The sequence below is a fragment of the Quercus lobata genome, chromosome 7 (genome assembly GCF_001633185.2).
Source record: "Quercus lobata isolate SW786 chromosome 7, ValleyOak3.0 Primary Assembly, whole genome shotgun sequence".
Taxonomy (NCBI): Eukaryota; Viridiplantae; Streptophyta; class Magnoliopsida; order Fagales; family Fagaceae; genus Quercus; species Quercus lobata.
Window position 1 is genome coordinate 27722625 of NC_044910.1, and position 19547 is coordinate 27742171.

Below are 19547 nucleotides of genomic sequence, written 5' to 3' on the forward strand. Positions count from 1 at the left end.
ATTAGGCATTTCCATTGCATGATTGATACACGTGCATGATTGCTTCTAATTTATCAACCAACCAAGTATTTAGGAGGTCACACTCACATGTATGATATATTATAGAATGAAACTAATTGCTAAGAGCATCCACAGCAGTGGAGCTAAAAATTTAGCTTTTTAGCTCCACCAAAAGTTACTTTATCTATTTTACCTACATACATGCTGCAGCAATGGATCTATTTTAGCTTTTCACACAATAAAATAATATATCCATTATAATAAAATAATATATCCACTACAATAAAATAATATATCTTTTACAATAAACAACAACCACAACCACCTTCAACCGCCACCGCCACCGCCGTCGCCACCACCGCCGCCATCGTCGACGACTTTTTTTCCACCGCTGTCGTCGCTGTCCCTGTCGCCACCACCGCCGCCACCGCCACCGCCACTGACGACTCTTTTTCCCTACGTGACTCCATAAAATTAGAAAAAATATATATAAACTTCCCTGCACACAGAAAATTTCCAAATTAACATTTATATCGACACAACAAATTACATAGATAAATTACACAATAAACTTACATTTATATTACAGAGACTTTTTTTTTTTTTTGATAGGTTATATTATAGAGACATTTATATTACATTTATAGACAAATTACAAATTACAGAGACCACACAATAAATTACAATGACCCAATACATTCATGTGGTTTTATGCAACACAGGAACGTGGTTTTGTGCAACACAACAATTTACAGAGTGTGGTTTTGTTTAACACAACAATTTACCGAGACCACCCAAACGTATCTCTGGTTTTGTGCAACAAAACAAATTACACTAACAACAAAACATAAAAACTTTCCCGCACAAATTACAGAGACCACATAATCTAGACAACAAATTCCTGCAAACAGAAAATTCCCAATACAGAGAACACAGAATCCACACAACAAAATAACAGAAAATTTCCAAACACAAAATTTCCAATACAGAGACCACATAATCCACACAACCAATTCCTGCACACAGAAAATTCCCAATACAGAGAGCACAGAATCCACACAACAAAATAACAGAAAATTCCCATTACAGAGACCACAAAATCACACTAAACCCAGAAAAATTAAGCTATGAAAAAATTCACTACAAAAGAAAAGAGAGAGCACTGACCTGAAGTGGATCGGCTGGGACGGCTACGGCGTGGGCTGGGCTGGGACGACGACGGCGTGGAGAGCTTGATGAGTGAGATGAGAGCTTGCGATGGCGACGGTGATGAGTGAGGGAGATGAGCTGGAGTGCGATGAGTGAGGGAGATGTGGCGACGGCGTGGGCTAGGCTGGGCTGGGACAGCGAGGGACGGCAAGGGCTGGGCTGGTCTGTGGCGGCGACGGTGATGAGTGATCTGGAGTGCGATGGGTGAGAGAGATGAGTGAGGGAGATGCGGCTGGGACGGCGTGGGTTGGGCTGGGCTCGGCTGGGACGGTGAGGGACGGCGTCGGCTGGGCTGGTCTGTGGCGGTGACGGTGATGAGTGAGGGAGATGAGTGATCTGGAGTGCGATGGGTGAGAGAGATGAGTGAGGGAGATGCGGCTGGGATGGCGTGGCTGGGCTGGACTAGGACGGCGAGGGACGGCGTGGGCTGGGCTGGTCTGTGGCGGTGACGGTGATGAGTGAGGGAGGAGTGATCTGGGAGATGAGTGAGGGAGAAGGAGTTGAGAGTGAGGGAGAAGGAGATTGAGAGTGACGGTGAGATATAAAATAAAAGAATGAATAAAACTGAGTGAGAGTGATTATTTTAATCGGGCTGATGATTAAAAAAAAAAATTTTTTTTTTAGATGAGTGCTACAGTGCACATCTATCTATAGATGTGCACTGTAGCAAATCAGCCAAATTTTATGGCTTTGGCTCCACTGCTGTGAGCTTATTTTGCTATATTGGTGGAGCTAAAATAGCATTATAGCTTTTTAGCTCCACTGCTGCAAATGCTCTAATCTACGCAATGCACAAAAAATTTGCATTAATGTGATAATACACATGTAAGATAAAACATTTCTCCACCATCCAAAATATTAGGAAAAAAAAAAGATGTTATGAATGAATACAAAAGAGATCTACTATTACAAGGTTAAATTCATTTATAATGCTAAATAGGCCAAAGTTGACCAAATGGACCAAAATGGAATGAATGGAAAGAATTAGACCAAAATGGGCTGAATGTCTTGTCAAAAAAAATAAAAAAGGACTGAATGAATTGAAGTGAACCTTAATGGACCGAATTAGACTGAGGTGGACCGAAGTGGACCGTAATGGAAAAACTGGACCAAAATGGACCGAATAGACTGAATTAGACCGAAATACTACGCTGATATGGCTCAACATGAACATAACAACAATAAATGTTATGCTTAAGTTTTTAGATATTTTGTAGATATAGATGCATGTAAGTGCGTATACTAGTGTATTTGGATCAGTTGTTTAAAAAAAAAAAAAAAAAAAAAAAAAAAAAAAACTAAACCAAATGCACTGAAGAGATGGCATGGTGGCATGACTATAAGAGGAGTGATTTCCTTATTAGAATCATCATCTTGGAACCATGAAAATCATTTATTGAAATTTGACATAAAAATCAGCAGTAAGTCATGAAGAATAATTTAGACCAAGAATGATTCTTAACGGATTTGGTTGTTTTGTCAGAGACTAATTTTTGAAATCTTACAATTTTTAGGGATGATATTTTTTTATCCGACTTATTTTTTTCAAAAAAAATAAGCTGTACCAAACTCCACTTTGGGACTCCTAATACAAAAATGTAGCAGTTTTCCATTTATAATTTTTATTTTAAATATGATGCAATTTAGCTAGGCGAGTTCCATATCCCAATATATTTGTCTAGTGAACAAACACAACTATACCCCTGATGACTGATGACTTTATAGTTTATAGGTCATCTACTCCAAGTCCAAGCTTGAACTGAACCTATAAAATGGACCTACTTGTGCCTTTTTTGGCTGTTGGCAAACTGCTCCATGAAAGGAACATAAAGAAAGGAAGTAATAGACAAACTCAGATGGAAGATTTTAATTGAAATAGCTTTTCCATTACACAAACCACCCATATCACGTTTTGTACCAAATAGTGAATATATATCACTAACTCCTCGTTCAAATCGTGATGAGAAAGTGTGTTGGTTGCGCCTTTGACGTGTGAAAGCGATTTTTATTTTATTTCTGGTTGTTAGTTGCAATGCAAATTATATATTCTGGGGTCAGTGGGATTAGAGAAAGCAAAAATTGGAATTTAGATGACCCACAAGAAAGAAGAAAAAAGTGGAATTTAGATAAGATTCCCATGTAATTGCTAAAAAATAAGTATCTATCATTCTACGTGTACATTCCTCTTTTTATGTATAAGCCTCTTTCAAATAATTTGGGGCATTAAGCTGAGAAGTATAGATAAAAACAGTAAATTTTTATGCCCCACTCACCAAAACACTGAGCTTTACCATGTGATGACAAATTAACATGCGAACAACGATTTGAAAATGGTGTTTTTTTTTTCTTTTTTTCTTTTTAATAATTTGATATTTACGTCATTGACAGTAAAGATTTGAATTATAGTTCTCCTCTCGAAGAGAATAGGCAATATCATGAATTATAAGAAAATTAATGAAGGCCTTAAACTTTTAATCCAAGAAAGACACGATATACATAATTACCTTAATGTCCAAGTGAAGAAATTTACTGAAGTACTCTTTTGGTCCTTAATATTTGAAGTTGTTTTAATTTTGACTCTTAATGTTTCAAAATTTTTATTTTGGTTCTCAATGTTTTGTCCGTTTTCATATCAATGCTAATAGCCTGACTAGGTATTTAGTCATTATAACACATCACCAACACAATGCTAGGTGTCACTATAACCCATGTCACCTGTTTGACGAAAATAGGGGGGGAGTGAGAGAAATATGAGAACAATGACATATCATACTTTGGCATTATCAAAAAAATAATATATATATATATATATATATATACAAAAATATAAAGTTTCGTTTGATTAGGGGATCAAAATACTCTTTCCACCCAACTACTCTTCAATTGATTTTGTCCATTTTGACCCTAATTTGAGATCTATTTTCTTTTTGGAAGAAGCAACAATTAAGAGAGAGAGAGAGAGTGTGTGTGTGTGTGTTTGGGGGAATTTAGGAAAGCTCGAGATAAGGGTTGGATGTGGACTTGTCATTGATAGTGTCAAAGACAGGCCATGGTCTTCTAGTGCTAAACTACAATATGGTGTCATCTATGATTGGAGTGGAGAGAGAGAAGCTAGGCTATCTTCATCAACAACCTTTGGCTCTGCCACAAAAATGGCAATAGCAACAATCACCACAACATGAGCAAAAAAAAGTCCAATGGTGGACCGAGGCACATAGTGACTTTAAATTATAGAGGAGGACAATTGCACACTGCCAAGACTCTGATTGTGCCTAATGTGTTTAATGGGTTTTGGTTGATATTTGGTTAGTGGATTTTGCTTTTGTAGGGCTATTTTTTGGTGGGTGTGTTTGGGTTTTTTGATACAATGTTGGCTTTATACATATCTTCCGTTTCTTTCTTTTTTTTGTTCCAAGCATATGGGTGACGGAAGTAGCCAATATGAAAGTGGAACCAAACGGTAAGGGCTAACATGAAAACTATAAAACGTAAAAGGTTAAAATAAAAATTATGAGTAATATATTAAGGAGCAGAGACATAACCATAATAAGGGCTTCGACAATGACCAAATAGTGATGAATTCCTGAAACTTGACAAACACCCTACTAAGAAAGTGAAACCTTAGTTCTTTCTTGACCAACTCATTGGTTAATCAAGAAGACTCTAATGGTAAAGTTAGCAACTGAGCGAAAAAAGAAGAGAATTCAGAAAACAAAGTAACATTGAAAAAAATCTTGTAGCACCGTGATCTTGAACCTTAAAAGGAGTAGATGTAAATCTTTTTATGTTATTGTGTTTTCGAGAAGAATGAAAGAAACGTAGGAAAAAAATGGAGAAACCTAAGAGAAAGAGATCGGTCTGTTGTGTGTCTAGAGAGATAAAGAAGTCCCCAAAGAATTAATTGTGTGGGAGAAGTTTTGTGTGAGTGGAGGACAAAAAAATGACTAATGTGACTTCCCCTTACACAAACAACTTAAAATGTTAAGGACCAAAAGTATACTTTATTCGAAAAAAATCCATGAAGCTCTTGGGTAAGGAATTTGGTTTCTTGACCTAATTAGTGGCTTTGCAAATGTGACTTTGATTTCAATGATTATAGATGTATCAATCTTTATCGAGGTGTATTTGCACCATTATCGGCATATGAGGGTTGGGTTTTTTTTTTTTGGGTAATAATCCGATTTGTAATTTTATTCTTTTTCTTTCCAAAAGATGAAAGAAGTGCCCCCCCCCCCCCCCTCTCTCTCTCTCTCTCTCTAACAAAAAACAGCTCAATGTTAAGGACCAAAATATGCTCTATAGATGAAATTCTATAAAACTCTTGGATAAGGATTTTGGTTTCACCTAATTAGTGGCTTTGCAAATATGACTTGGAAATGTTTTCAACAATTACTGCGTGCAAATCTAGTTGTATCTATCTTTATCATTATTTACTTGCGCCATTGTCGGCACATGGGGTTGGATTTTTTTTTTTTTTTTTTTTAATAACAATCGGATTTGGAATTTTCTTTTTTTTTTTTTCGTCCTCATTTTATTTTTTCCTTTTTCCTAAGGTGATTTGATAAATGAAAACACTATTAGCTTTTGTGTTCTTCACGCAAAGGCACTATGCTTGAAGTGGTCCACTGCTAGTCAACCAAGAAATTTCTTACGTGATTCGCGGGTCTAGAATCTTGATGGATCGCAGGCTTTAATCAGACTGACATGATATCTATAATTTGGCACATTAAGTTACTGTTAGATTAAGACCCAACAGTCCAGATCGCTTGTTTGAAAAATTTTGGTTGTTCAAACAGTAACATAATGTGCCAAATTATGTTACTGATTGAATTAAACCCATTAAACACCAACTTGTTGAGCAATTCAAGTAATAACATCGTCGAGGCTCTACTAGTAAATGTAGTATTATTTATTGTCGTCATGTGGTATAAGGTCGATAAGTCTACCATAACAAAAATCAAATTTTTTTATTAAAAAAAAAAGAAAAAGAAAAGAAGAAGAAGCAAAAGAATTAGACACATTAAACCAGTCCACACTCCGGATCACATGGAAAATTCTGGACAAAACAAAAGTAAGGTTGTGATGCATTGAATAATTGCCTTAAAGTATCTGTGGCATACTTTATTAGATAGAGTACTCCTATCATTTTACTGAAAGGGATTACTAACAATTAACGAGGACAGACCAGTGATACACCAACTAACATAAACCAACAAAAGTAAATTATTGAATTATCCGACATGATATATTTTTTTTTTTTTCAAAACTTTCAATTAGAAATTAATCATTATACGCGACAGATGGTTCCATAATGGGATAAATCACTAACCTAATGAGTTTTTTCAAAGTACTAATGCCTGGACTTGAACTAATGAGTTCCTTATCAAATTCAAGACAATCACTTTAAAATCAAGTGTCCAACCACTTATCCAACCCCACTGGCATGAATTTTTGTAACCTTAAAAAATTGTAGAAAGTCATTAATTTCAGTCTCAAAGAAGTACATGGCCCTCCAATCTACACCGTTAAGATCTTACTTCAATCCTATGAATCAAAACCTCAATAGCAATCCACGTACAGAATATGTTGGGGACAAAAATTCTATAGTACAGCTAAACATATTCCACCAACTTTTTCTTTTTCTTTTTCTTTCTTTTTTTTTGTTTTTTTTTTTTTTTATGTTTTTTTTTGTTTTTGCTTGTTTTGTTTTTTAGTTACACAGTTACACTTCTTTATTAGTGAAATCTCGCTCTGGGTTCTCAATTCAGTGCACCCCACAGCACGGTTCTGTTCCCTCTTTTGCGTGCCTCTCAGTCTTTAAGAAGACTCCTTCAAAAGCATGAGTCTGAGTCTGAGTCTGAGTCTGCGTGTGAGTCTGTGTTTCAGACTCTCTCTGAGAGACCATTCTTTACCTCCTTAAATACACTGTTTTTTTCTCCACTCTCTGCTCTCTCTGTGTTTTGAGTCTCAAATTCTGTGACTCTTTTATTATAAATTTATAATTTTCTACCTCTTCTGTGCCACTGTATTTGTTTTTTTGTTTGTTTTTGTAAAGCACATTAATGGAGTTGAAGATGGGTCACCTAATCCAATACCAATACCAATACCAATTCCAATACCAACTTCTTTAAATCTATCAAATTTTACTCTCACAAACTCAAACAAACTGTCCCTGAAACCCCCCCCCAAAGCTCCAAACTTTGAGGCATTTGAAGCTCTTTTTTTGTGGGGTCTTCGAAATTGTCGAGCTTAGTAATGTCCCACATCGATTTGGAGCAAGGGGTTCATCGAAGAGACTTCAGCGCAGACGGCAGTGTATGCTTTTCTGACGCGGAAGCAGAAGAAGGGTCGTGCTATTCACAGTTCTATTCGACGAATGGTGGGTCCTACGATGAGTACAGATTTTCTTGTGTGTATGATCCGAGTTCTGGGATTGGAAACAGTTCGGGTTCGGGTTCGGGTTCCGGTTCGGGTTCAGGGAGAGAGTCTATGTGTTCAGCCTCGGCTTCGGAGTTGGAGGTTGAGAGTGAGGTCCCTGAGATAAAGGTGCATTTGGCTAAAGTTGAGAGAGATTGCAGGATTTGTCATCTGGGTTTGGAGAGTAACAGCCATGAATCTGGGATTCCTATTGAGTTGGGTTGTTCTTGTAAGGATGATTTGGGTGCAGCCCATAAGAACTGTGCTGAGGCCTGGTTCAAGATTAGGGGAAATAAGTGAGTACAAAATATTCTTGCTTTTCTTTGTCTTTGAATCTTTAATTACTTGATTTTGTGCTGAATTGTGATGTTTTATGGAGGAATGGTGAATACCCATTTGGTTCTTTTAACTTCTACGCATTAATGGAAGTACTTATGTTTTTCGAGCTAATATACAGGATGTGTTTTACCTTCATTTTCATCTGGTAGTAAATTATGATTTAGTATTAGACTTTTAGTATCTGTATAGGTTTCATAGCCGACTCCATAGTTTTTGGACTAAAAGGCTTTGTTGTTGTTGTTGTTTTAACTTTTCATATTTGTGCACACTATGAAACCCTTTCCTGAAGGAATGAAATGTATAATTACGCACCATATGAGAAAAATGAGTGGTTATTAAACAAATCATTTTCGGGAAATTTGGTTTTGAATAGTTTAATTTATTTATTGATTGTTGAGCATAATTGATGATCTAGTAGCTAAGAGCATGTGGGCACAAGAATTTTGGGATATAAAAGTTAAAGAAGATTAGCATTTTTAAAGAAGATAATGGAAAAGGTAAAGAGTAGAGCATTTGGAAGTGTTGGTGATATGTCTAACTACATCCATGATTCCTAATGCTCCAACCTTTTTTGAAGTCTAGGAATCTCTCTGGAGATATTTTCTGATTCCCCTAATTTATGAAAGTGGAGGTTTTTAGTCCTCATTGATGTATCATTTGTCTTGGTGGAAAATTATTACTTGGTGATGTGTAGATTCCAAATATCCTATTCATCCATTGTGTTTAGTGACCTTTACATGTTCACAAGTCATGAGTTACATAGGATAGTGATTTATTTGTACAATTATTAAGATAGCTATTCTAATTCTTAAAATTGTTTGTGCATTGCTATCGTCATGTTTCATACACATCTATGTTGGTGTTGCTATCTGACAAGACCATTGCTGATGCTTTTTCTCAAAATCATGGTGGAATTTGGTAGCCATTATTAGTTATGCCATTGATTATAACAGAGCAATTGACTGGCATACCCTTTAAGACTGGATATTATTTTCAATCAGATGGGATCAAAATTACACTTCTAAAGTTATTTGACCATGATCCAAATCTAACCTAGTTGCACGGATTTGTGGCAGACTTTCCTATCTTAAAACCTTATAGAGATTTAGAGACTTGAATTAGCTGAACCTTTCTTTCTTGGCATATAGAAAATTGATTCTAGTTGTAGCCGAAACCCAAGTTCATAGATTTATTTTTTAAAGGTTTTTAGGGAACTGAATATTTTCTCATTAGTAGAGGATGCTACTCAAATACTAGTTATCTTGCCTTTTAATGTAAGGGAATCAAAGCCATTTAGCGTTATAGCTTGGTATGATTAATAATTAACATTGTTATTGAAGATAATGTTTACATTCATGTGTGATTGGCATGTGACAAAAATATTTGCTTCGGCCTAAACTCTTCCCAAGTTGTGCATGTGTGTGTGTTACAGATTAATAGAGTATTCAAACATGAGGTTATTTTGGCCATCCTAAAACAGCATATTCTTTTCATGTTTTATTCAATTTTTCTTTTGCTTTTTTCACTGTTATGTTTTCTAGCTTCCTGAATTTCAACTCTTGATTGTTGAATTTCTGGGTATTGTTTTGCACCCTTTCTTTTTCACATAGGAGAAGCTATCCATAATTAAACTTGACAACATAGATAAATAATGTTAATCATCATAATCTTTTTGCTACTACATCACAATCACCCGCTTGTGACTGCAGTATTGCATATAAACTGTGCCACGAGTACTATGCAAAGAATAAACATGCATAAAGTAGGGCATTGTATTCCAAGTTCCTTATTTTGATTTCATAATTCTGAATCCTGATTCAAGTTACCTTCTAGCTCATTTCTGAAACAGTTCCCTTTACTTTGTGGAAGTCTTTATGATCTCATCTTTAAGTTTCATTGTTTCTCTCTGATATTTATTCCTGTTTTCTTGGTTTTGTTTTAGAACTTGTGAGATTTGTAATTCTGTTGCACGTAATGTCTTTGGATCAAATGACATTGAGTTAACACAGCATTCAAATGAAACCAACAATGCCACCGCACCAGTGACAGTCTTGGCACCTGCAACCGTAACAGAGACACATAGCTTCTGGCATGGCCACCGCTTCCTGAATTTTTTGCTTGCTTGCATGGTATTTGCATTTGTCTTATCTTGGCTCTTTCACTTTAATGTGCCATCATCATAGAACTCTGTAAAAGAGTTACTGTGGAAAGATTTAGAAAAGGAAAAAAAAAAAAAAAACAAGTTCTGCGAAAGGCCTGCCAAAATTGTCAATATGATGATGGTAACGGGAGAGTTTCAACCTTCGAGCCTCGCAGCATTTGTATAGATAAAAATACAAATTAATCTGCTCCATATTTGTAGAGTTTGGTTTTTACCAATGTTTACACATTGCTCATATGTTATAACAGCTTTATTATCAGGCTTTTGCTTTCCAAGTTTTAAAATTAATGTATTTGGATTTTCTGAAACAATACCGGCAGAAGGTGATATTGAAATTGTATATTTGTATTGCTCCACTCGATTTTCTCTCGTGGTGATCTCTCTTTATATTTTTGAAGATTCCTCTTTTGGGTTTTTGATGTTAAAAATGTATAATTTTATGTGGGCTGACAACAATGGAATTGAGTTGGAGAGATTTTCAACCCAATTTTGGGTAGAGAAATTTTCAATCTAACCCAACCTATCACATGTGTAGAAACCAACCAACATGGATTGGATTGGGGTTGGGATTGGGCCGTTAGGTTGTACTCATATCTTTCATGCCTTTTAAAAAGTTGGACTATCATCTATTTAAACATTTTGTAGATGAATTATTATAATTCATATAATATGTTTAAATTATATTTTCAAATTCATCAAAATTGATTTTCAAAATACCAAAATAAATTAAACTAAAAAAAATTAAATAAGGATAATAGAATAATTATATATGATGGGTGGGGTTGGTTCAAATTGTTTGTAAAAACTTATTTATCAAGTGATTCAAGTGAGCTAACATGAACCTATTATGTTAGGTTTTTATGAATTTATTCACAATCAAGATCAGCCAAAGACTTCATGAAATAGTCGAATATTTGAATTGCATGCAACAAAACTGTCCATTCCTAAACAACCCCTTAAAATGGTCCATGATGGAAGCAAAGTTAATGGTGGAGATATTCATCAGTTCTAATTTACGGTGGAGAGAGTATGGGAGGAAGGGAGCAGGGTTCATCAGTACAAGCAAAATATATAGTGTCATTTATTTAAACTAAAAAACAAATGTAAAAAATAACTTATGGTAGTTCCAATTTTATTTACTTCTAATATACTCAGTACTAGTTGTTACTTTGATTGTTTTCTTTCAGTTCACTTCTCTTATATATGAGTTTTACTCCGTAAAAACCGACGAAAGTAATAATGAAAAAAAATTTAACTCCTAAAAGGAATAAATATCTATCACTAGAGTAAAAAAGGAAGAAAAGTTAGGACACCTATGTACTAATTTCTATCTATCCATAAACTAGTTCCTATTCTTTGTTAGTTATTATTATTTACTTCGTACAATTAGTTATCTCTTCTTTCACTTTACTTCTACATAAATATAAAGACTTTTAACTATCTTTGTAAAAAAGTAAAAACCAACGAATGTGACGTACGTCTCCTTCCATATAGCGTAATGTGTGAGTGACTTTTTCTTTTATTATTCTTATTCATATGAAAGAATTCAGTCTAATCTTCATGATGGAATAGTTGGTTCAACATCAAGCCAAATAATTTTGTCTCAACTAATGATCCTAATCTGGTAAACACAATTGGGATTCGAATAAAAACTAAAGGAGTAAAACATAAAATCAAAATAACAAAAAAGAAAAACAATTCCGCTTTAAGCCGTATGGAAGAAAACTTATATTATTTTGCTTTTATAATGAGTTACAATCCTTAGAGCATCTCCAGCAGATTCTCCAAATTTTTGTATTGTTTGGAAAATGAATAGTAACTTTTACCTTTTAACTACCAACTTTTTCAAATACACTTTCTAACAGATTCTCTATCCCATTCTCTATTTTATTTAAATATTATTTATTCATTTATTCTTTATTCATTTTTCAACATCTACAAATCTTCTAATATTTTTTTATTTAATACCTGATTATTATAATAGAAAAAAAAAACATTTGAATGATGAATAGTAAAACTACAGTGTTCTCTACTTATAGAAAAACACTGTAGCAACTCCACTCTAAAAAATAAAGATAGAGAAGCTGTTGGAGTGGATTTTTGGGGTGTTGATGCTCTAAAATTGGCTTTAAAGAAGCCATTGGAGATGCTCTTTTATATAGGAGAAGTGTAGTGAAAGAAGATAATCACACCCAAAAAAAAACCCACCTACTTCACAAAAAATAACTGCTACTGGTACAAACATTGTCTTTGGGGAAAAAAAACAAGACTCAAAATGGTGATGTCGCACATTGTCAGAGTAGTCATAAGTAAAACATTGAAAACAGTGGTGTTTAAGGAATCATTAAATGACAATTGAAACTTAAATATTTCTATTGAAAACACTAGGAAGTACCAAATGAGCTGCAAGGCACTTGACAAGAATATAGCATATAATTCGAAATTAATAAAAGTAGGTGGAATGGAATATACACCCATCTCCGGAACGGAACATAAAAAGTGTAATTCACTTTGCAGATAATATTTGTTAAAATAGACCCTTGCTAGATTAACATAAAACGCGGAAATACAATAAGTAAACCAACTGTAAATTTTCCAAGAATCCTATATTGCAGCTTTAAGCTGAAAATGGCAAAAGACAGCAAATGAAGGATAGATACAATCATACAAAAGACTAAGCATAACTACATAGAAAAAAGAAAGAAAAGAACCCCCCCCTCCCCCCTAAAATATTTTTTTCTTTAAAAAAATTCTATACACTATTTATTTTTTGTTCCTTTTGGCTTCCAAGTTTGTGCCATCTTTGAGTGTTTCTTGTGCATCGTTATCCATCCCAAGCTTGAAGAGGCAAGCTGCTTGAAGGTATAAAGCAGTGGGCCACTCAGGAGACACCACCTGAGCTTGCATAGCATCCCCCAGAGCTTCTTGCGGCATCTCACTCATCAAGTATGATAAACAGCGCCTAGCATACACAGTGGGTGATTCCATGGTCCCGCCATCTAAGAACTACACAAAAGACCATGAAAATATTAAGCTTTTTGCACAAACTAGCAAGAATTTTTAACAGTCCTCAGCCGAATTAACCCAGTTCCTAAATGTCTATGAAGAAATTCAGTTCAAACACTAGTAGATAGAAAACTCCTATTACTTACCACTTATACTACTACTGCCACTCATCAATGAATGCTACTCAATCTAATGCATATATTCCATGTTTTACAAAGCACTAAATTTATTGTGCAAAAAAATTATTACATGTTCGATACAAACAAATGAGACAAATTCAGTCTGGCAAACCACCACTCTGTCTAGCTTCAACATAATCTGAACAACACAAAGCACATTTTCTTTGCTCTTATGTTTTTGCAGTATAAGATTTTATTGTTTTACAGTCATGATACACACATTATTATAAAAAATTTGATGCAAACTAACGAGACCAATTTAGTCTGGCAAACCACTACTCAGTCTAGCTTCAACATAAACTGAACAACATAAAACATATTTTCTTTGCTCTTACGTTTTTGCAATATAAGATTTTATTATTTTACAGTCATGATACACACATTATATGCACCCAAGTTGCTAGCTCAAAATGACTTCTATAGGACAGAGACTCACTTTTGTATAGCGAGCAATGGCAGTTGCAAAGTCCTTGGCTCGAAAAGCAGTATCTCCATGTGTCTTACAATTCAAGGTCTCCTGCATTTGACTGGTCCACAGTTGAAAAGAAAGCTGCAAGCCGATAAGTACTCAAGCAGAATCAGTGCCAAAATAATTGTAAAAAGATGAAAAAAAATGTTCAAAGGAGAAAATACATTAATGTGGAAGCATCACTGTATCTTATGTCCAAGGGAAAAGAAACTTTTAGTTTTTGGATTGTTTTATTAACGAAAAAATTCTACTGAAACCATTTACATTACTGAAGTTGATATCTACATATTTTACAATTTAGCAAAGAGAATTAAGTACAGTAGCAAACCTCATTAGCTATCCCCTCATCATCTTTGTATCCTTTCTTCTCCAATATTTCATGTATGGCAGTAAGATCCATTTTCAAGCAAGCTTCACCCAAAGGTGTCAATGTCGTGGAGGATGCAGTTTCATGTGGGATACCCATTAAAACATACGATGGAACCTGCTAGAATACTAATGAATGAGAAATTAGTCTTCCTAAGACAATTGTAACATGCAATATAGCTGATCACTTAATGAAATGTGAATAGAAATAATGAGATTCAAACTTCCACTTTTTCCGTTGGGCCTTTTCTCTTGTATATTCCTTGTGCATTTGGGTTATACACCCTCAAGCGTTTAAATAACATGTTTATTTAATATATAAAAAAGAAGTGAAAAGTGTCAACCCATGATCAAGAAAATAATATTGTTATTATTTTCAAGAGCAATAGACCACTTTAATGATAGGAGAGAGAAAGTCAGCTTAAGATATCAGTTTCATTAGGAAATATGCAATGTTTTTAATGAAGATCCATATATGAAAACAAAGTTCTCCAAAAAAAAAAAGGAAAAAGAATTAAGATTAGCATCAAGACATTGAATCCCTATACCATGAAAAATTATCATTGCAAGTGTCAGTTACTCTATAGGCAAAACTACAATCGAAAATGGTGTATACCTCTGTTTCTTTCTGAAGTGACATGAGAGCAGTGACAAGGGACTTCGCATTTGGCCTCTCACGAGCTTCAAACTGCAAACAACGGGAAGCTAACCGCACCAACTCAGTCCCATCATCATTAGAGAAATGACCCTCCAAAGCAGAATCCATCAGCATTAGAAAATTCTTGCCACGGATTAGGTCGAGCGCCTATGAACAAAAACATATCACAGAAGCCTAAAATTTTGAATCTTCATCGATTAAAATCACAACGGCTATTATTCAACTCTTGCACCTTAGATCAAATTAGTTTCTAACATTATTCATGACATTGCATACTGAACACAAGCACTCTAGTTTTAACCAATAAATACTCGTATTCATATATGAGACTTTGATGAAGACCTACATGACTCGGTGGAATATGTTTGCCACTCAGAAGATCTAGCAGCATGGTCCCAAAGCTATAAACTACACTTTCTGCAGTCACTCTACCTGCCAAAGATAGACACATATGCACATAATTATACACAAAGTCATGGTTTAAACTGACATTGAATGGCAATCATATAACAGGAAGTGAAAGCATATGCACATTGATTGTTAACACTTCCATAACACATTGTAATGAGAACTCCTAGATTAGCTTTTCTTTTTGCATGTTAGTAACATTTTACTTGTGTCCATTCATGTCATTGTTACATGATAAAAGAAACAATTATCAACTTCAATGTATGACAGTTCTAAGTGGAGAGAGTTTAACCCTTAACTCTTAGAAAGCTATAGCAAGTTGTGTACGTCATATAAGATTAGATAAAAAAAGTGAAACCTCTAAGATATTCAAACAAGTTGAAACAAGGCAGAGACAGGACAGGAATTTTTTTAAGGGGAGCCGGACTATATAATGTAAACGTTATTAAACTAGACACACACAGCCACATATTTTTACATGTATATGTGTACGTGCATGTATACATTTGTATGTATGAGTTTTGCTTGAAAATATAAGTGAAAAATTCATGCTTTTTGAGAAAGGACTAAATAACACCACAGGAAAGTTCTTGATTTAAATTTTTTAGGACTTGTTAACGTTATAAGTTCTTAGTACATATATCCTTTCATGTAGGATTTTATAAAGCTTAATAATAATAAATAAATAAATTCATACAATATTAACTTTATAGAATCAACTTTTATACCCAAAAAAAAAATGAAGAAAATAACTGAATGTGAATTAGACATTGTGTTGTCTCTATAATATGCTTACAGCTTTAATGTCATTTTGTAATATAATTTTTTCTTCCTTGAAGTTCCAATCTCCGGAACATTGCAACCATATTGCAGCTTCTAACAAATGGCTCCTAGTTCCTTTATGTTCATTAGGTACATTCTTCTACTGTGAAACAGAAGATTATTTGCTAATGCTATAGTAGCACAACTGCATAACATTTCCAGCCTTTTCCAAGCCTACTATATCATTGTATGACAGTGCACTAACTTCATGTAAAAATAATATATTTGAACATTCTTGTAACAAAGTATATAAACCAGTAATTGAGCAACAAAAAAACAGAGAGCATGTATACCAGTCCTCAAGTACTCTGGAGGGGTGAAAGCCAAGTTGGTACTGTAACTCTTGCCATCTCTGCTATTCTTCATTAGGCCAAAGCAAGAGAGCCTGGGATTGCCATCCTGTTCATAACAGACTCAAAATTACACTACAAAACCAAAATAAAGAATGGATTACAAAGAAACTAGGCAAAGTCTGTGTCGAAAAGCATTATACCTGATCAAATAAGACCCTGTAAGCATTGAGATCATGATACAATCCCCGTCCTTTACTGCTGCAATACTCCAGAGCTTCTGCCAAATACAGCGCCACCCTCAGCCTCATTGCCCATCTCATGGGCTGGGCCTCCCCTGTACCATTTCAAACCCCCCAAGAAAAAATCCATAACTAAACTGCACTTTTAGTTTCTATAGAATCTATTTAGACATTGTTTGTTAATTTATCCTTAAAAAGTCAAAACCCAAATCATTCACATTAGCTTCAAATTTTACTCTTGCTCATGAATACGAGCATAAACTGCTTAGCCTGTTTAAGGTGAATTCCCCTTAATTACCCCACAATTGGTTCGGGCAGATGGGTTCAATTACTCATAAGTTGTACGGGCTAGAGGTGAGTCCAAAGAGCCCTTCAAAATTAACTGCTTAGCCCATCTGAGGTAAATTCCCCTTAATTACCCAGTAACTGGTTCGAACAGATGGGTTCAATTACCCATAAGTTGTACTAACTAGAGATAAGTCCAAAGGCTCTTTTTAGGTTCTACTATATATGAATATATATTTTTTTAAAATAAAAATAAAATAACAAGTAAAACCTCACAGTGAAAGAGATGTTTGGCCAGAGTCTCATTGGGCAAAAACTCGGCTACGAGCAACCTCTCCTCCGCTTCATAACAACATCCAATCAGATTCGCTAGTTTGTCACTTCTCAAACTCCCCACTGTTCTCGCTTCCTCCTAATTAAAACCACATTCAAGAAGATATTAAATATTAAATGTTAGTAACAAATATAAATAAATAAGAATTTAATTGGATGGAGTTAAAGTGGGATTAACGGACGAGGAATTGGCGAGAATCGGGCCAGGCCAACTTGTTGAAGCGCTTAACGGCGATCCAAATGCCGTTATCAAGCTTTCCTTTGTAAACAACGTTAGGAGCTTTGAGACCGTGCTCCGAGACTATGTTATCGGGCGAGAATCCACACGTGGCAGCTTTCAGTTGCTCGTAGCTGAACTCGCTGAAACTCGGCCACGATTTTTTCTCACTTTTGCCCCCATTTTCTGCAACAAAATACAATGACGAAAAAATCACACTCACACTCACTCTCACACTCTTATCCATTATGATCCTCGACAACAACAACAAAAACATTAAAAAAAAAAAAAGTTAGTGATGGAAATGAGAAATACCGAGATCGGAGGATTCGAGGACGGAGGGTTTAAGGTGGGAGTGGAACCAACAGAGAGAGAACTTGGAGCAACGGGCTCCCATTGGCGAAGAAGAAGAGAGATCTAACGGTCTATATTCGATAAAGAAATGATCAGAAGAGCTTTTCAACCTTCATTTCAGTACTATGGACTAAAGTGTGTGTGTGTGTGTACCTGTGTTTTTGGCTTTGGTTTTGGATCCGAGGTTGGCTACTGAGGCTTCCCACTTATCTTTCTCTCTCTCTCTCTCTGTTATATAAATCTCTACTACTACTGCTGCTACCACTACTACTAGCAGCAGTAACGGACTAACACTAACATTAATAATGTGGATAAATAAATATTAATAATGTAGCTTTTTAAAATTTTATCGCTAATCTGTGTTTGAGTCTCTCACGTTCCTGTGCCGTAAAGGACCTTTTTCACTACTTTCTGCGTTCTCATCATTCCTCTCTCTCTCTCTCTCTCTCTAATTCGTATATAATATATATATTCGGTATTTTCTCGTTTTGTTTCCCTTTTGGGATGTTTAGACATTTCTAATCAGTCAATTACATTTTGTTTATTAAAATATTATTTTTTATCAATTTTTTATTATTTTCTCAGATCATTTTTTTAGTGTATATGAATAAAGAAAGTAATATTAAAAAATAAATTTGCATATAAATAGTAATCCAGTAAAAAGGGTCCAGTAAAAAGGGTTATAGTCAAGACTTGGAATTAGGAAATAGCTCTTACCTCATGCTCTACTTTTGCTTAGCTTTTTTTTTCTTTTTTTTTCTTTTCTTTGATGTGTGAGTATGCTTTTAAATTTTTTTTAAAGGATTGAGTTGTTTGCTTTAGGTAAATTTGGTTTATTGGGTTTTAATTTTTTTTTTAGCTTTATAATTAGTAATTTTTGTTTTTGAGCTATTTTTTTGGGCTAATATATTTTATTTTAGATTTTAGATCTATAAAATTTTTGTGGTCTTTAAAAGGGGAAAAATACTAGATTTAAATTTTTTTTACAAATTGTTGATGTGGAAAGTAATTATTGGTAAGTAAAAAAGTAGTGTAAGTATTGGGTCCAAATTTGAACCAATAAAAGTTTGCTATCTCAATAATTTGTAAAAATATTTTAGAAAAGTTTGTTGCTATAGTATTACTCTTAAAAGAATAAATGATATCGTTAGGGGGAGACAAAGTGTAATTTTATAAAACAAAATTGCTAAAATTATTTTCTTTAAAGAAAAATGAGGTGGGGGGGGGGGGGGGGCATTTCCCCCCAAGTCAAAGAGTATCTTTGCCTCTATGTGTAAATATGTACTATTACTGTAGTAATAATGTAAATTTACACACTTTTAAATTAACTGATGTGAGTGATTTTTAAGTTTAACTTTACAAAACTAATACCTTATGCTATTATATATAATATGTATAACAAACACACCCTAAAATAAAATAAGAAAAGCAAGAAGAAGAGTAAATTTTATGATTTTTTTTGTTTGTTGTTGTTGATGTGTTAGATTATGGTTGATCTCCAATAAAAGTGATATCCTAAAGAGCATTCACATCAATGTGACTATTTTAACATTTCAACAAATTTTATAACTAAAGACCTACAAAAATTTCCGCATTAGTCTCACCAAACTAGTCTAAAAAACCTTAACAATAAACAATAACACGCCGCAAGTAGCATAGTACTATTCATCGCTAGAGTTAAAAAAATAATAACATATTTTAATCCTCTCTCTCTCTCTCATAGCAACTCATGAATCAGAGCAAATTTGTTGGGTTACGACTATCAATGGTGGTCTAGGACAACAGCAGTGTT

The 19547-nt window shown here is 34.5% G+C and overlaps 2 protein-coding genes across 4 annotated transcripts; one reads left to right on the forward strand and one right to left on the reverse strand.

Moving 5' to 3' along the window:
- The first annotated feature begins 6952 nt into the window (after nucleotides 1-6952).
- LOC115954147 lies at nucleotides 6953-10414 on the forward strand. Its single transcript, XM_031072049.1, has 2 exons — nucleotides 6953-7922; nucleotides 9908-10414. The coding sequence occupies exons 1-2, from the start codon at nucleotides 7465-7467 to the stop codon at nucleotides 10146-10148; spliced, it is 699 nt and encodes a 232-aa protein (XP_030927909.1). The 5' UTR covers nucleotides 6953-7464; the 3' UTR covers nucleotides 10149-10414.
- Nucleotides 10415-12674: 2260 nt separating this feature from the next.
- Nucleotides 12675-18142, reverse strand: LOC115953928 (serine/threonine-protein kinase BSK6-like). Of its 3 annotated transcripts, XM_031071758.1 has the most exons (11): nucleotides 17909-18142; nucleotides 17717-17826; nucleotides 17367-17587; nucleotides 17128-17263; nucleotides 16528-16661; nucleotides 16328-16433; nucleotides 15151-15236; nucleotides 14763-14951; nucleotides 14109-14267; nucleotides 13748-13861; nucleotides 12675-13132 (listed from the first exon to the last, which is right to left on the reverse strand). In XM_031071758.1, exons 2-11 carry the CDS (start codon nucleotides 17796-17798, stop codon nucleotides 12890-12892), a joined length of 1470 nt encoding a protein of 489 aa, XP_030927618.1. In that variant the 5' UTR covers nucleotides 17799-17826; nucleotides 17909-18142; the 3' UTR covers nucleotides 12675-12889. The 3 variants fall into 3 exon arrangements, with proteins under 3 accessions (XP_030927618.1, XP_030927617.1, XP_030927619.1); XM_031071757.1 differs by having other exon boundaries at nucleotides 17717-18141; XM_031071759.1 differs by having other exon boundaries at nucleotides 14109-14264; nucleotides 17717-18136.
- Between the last annotated feature and the right edge of the window lie 1405 nt (nucleotides 18143-19547).

Excerpts from the sequence above, each read along its gene's own strand:
- LOC115954147 (XM_031072049.1), top strand. The coding sequence starts at position 7,465 with ATGTCCCACATCGATTTGGAGCAAGGGGTTCATCGAAGAGACTTCAGC. Across the intron at positions 7,923-9,907 it reads TTCAAGATTAGGGGAAATAA|AACTTGTGAGATTTGTAATT; the intron begins GTGAGTACAAAA and ends GTTTTGTTTTAG.
- LOC115953928 (XM_031071758.1), bottom strand. The coding sequence starts at position 17,798 with ATGGGAGCCCGTTGCTCCAAGTTCTCTCTCTGTTGGTTCCACTCCCAC. Across the intron at positions 16,434-16,527 it reads ACAGGGTCTTATTTGATCAG|GATGGCAATCCCAGGCTCTC; the intron begins GTATAATGCTTT and ends TGTTATGAACAG. Across the intron at positions 15,237-16,327 it reads TCCAGAGTACTTGAGGACTG|GTAGAGTGACTGCAGAAAGT; the intron begins GTATACATGCTC and ends TATCTTTGGCAG.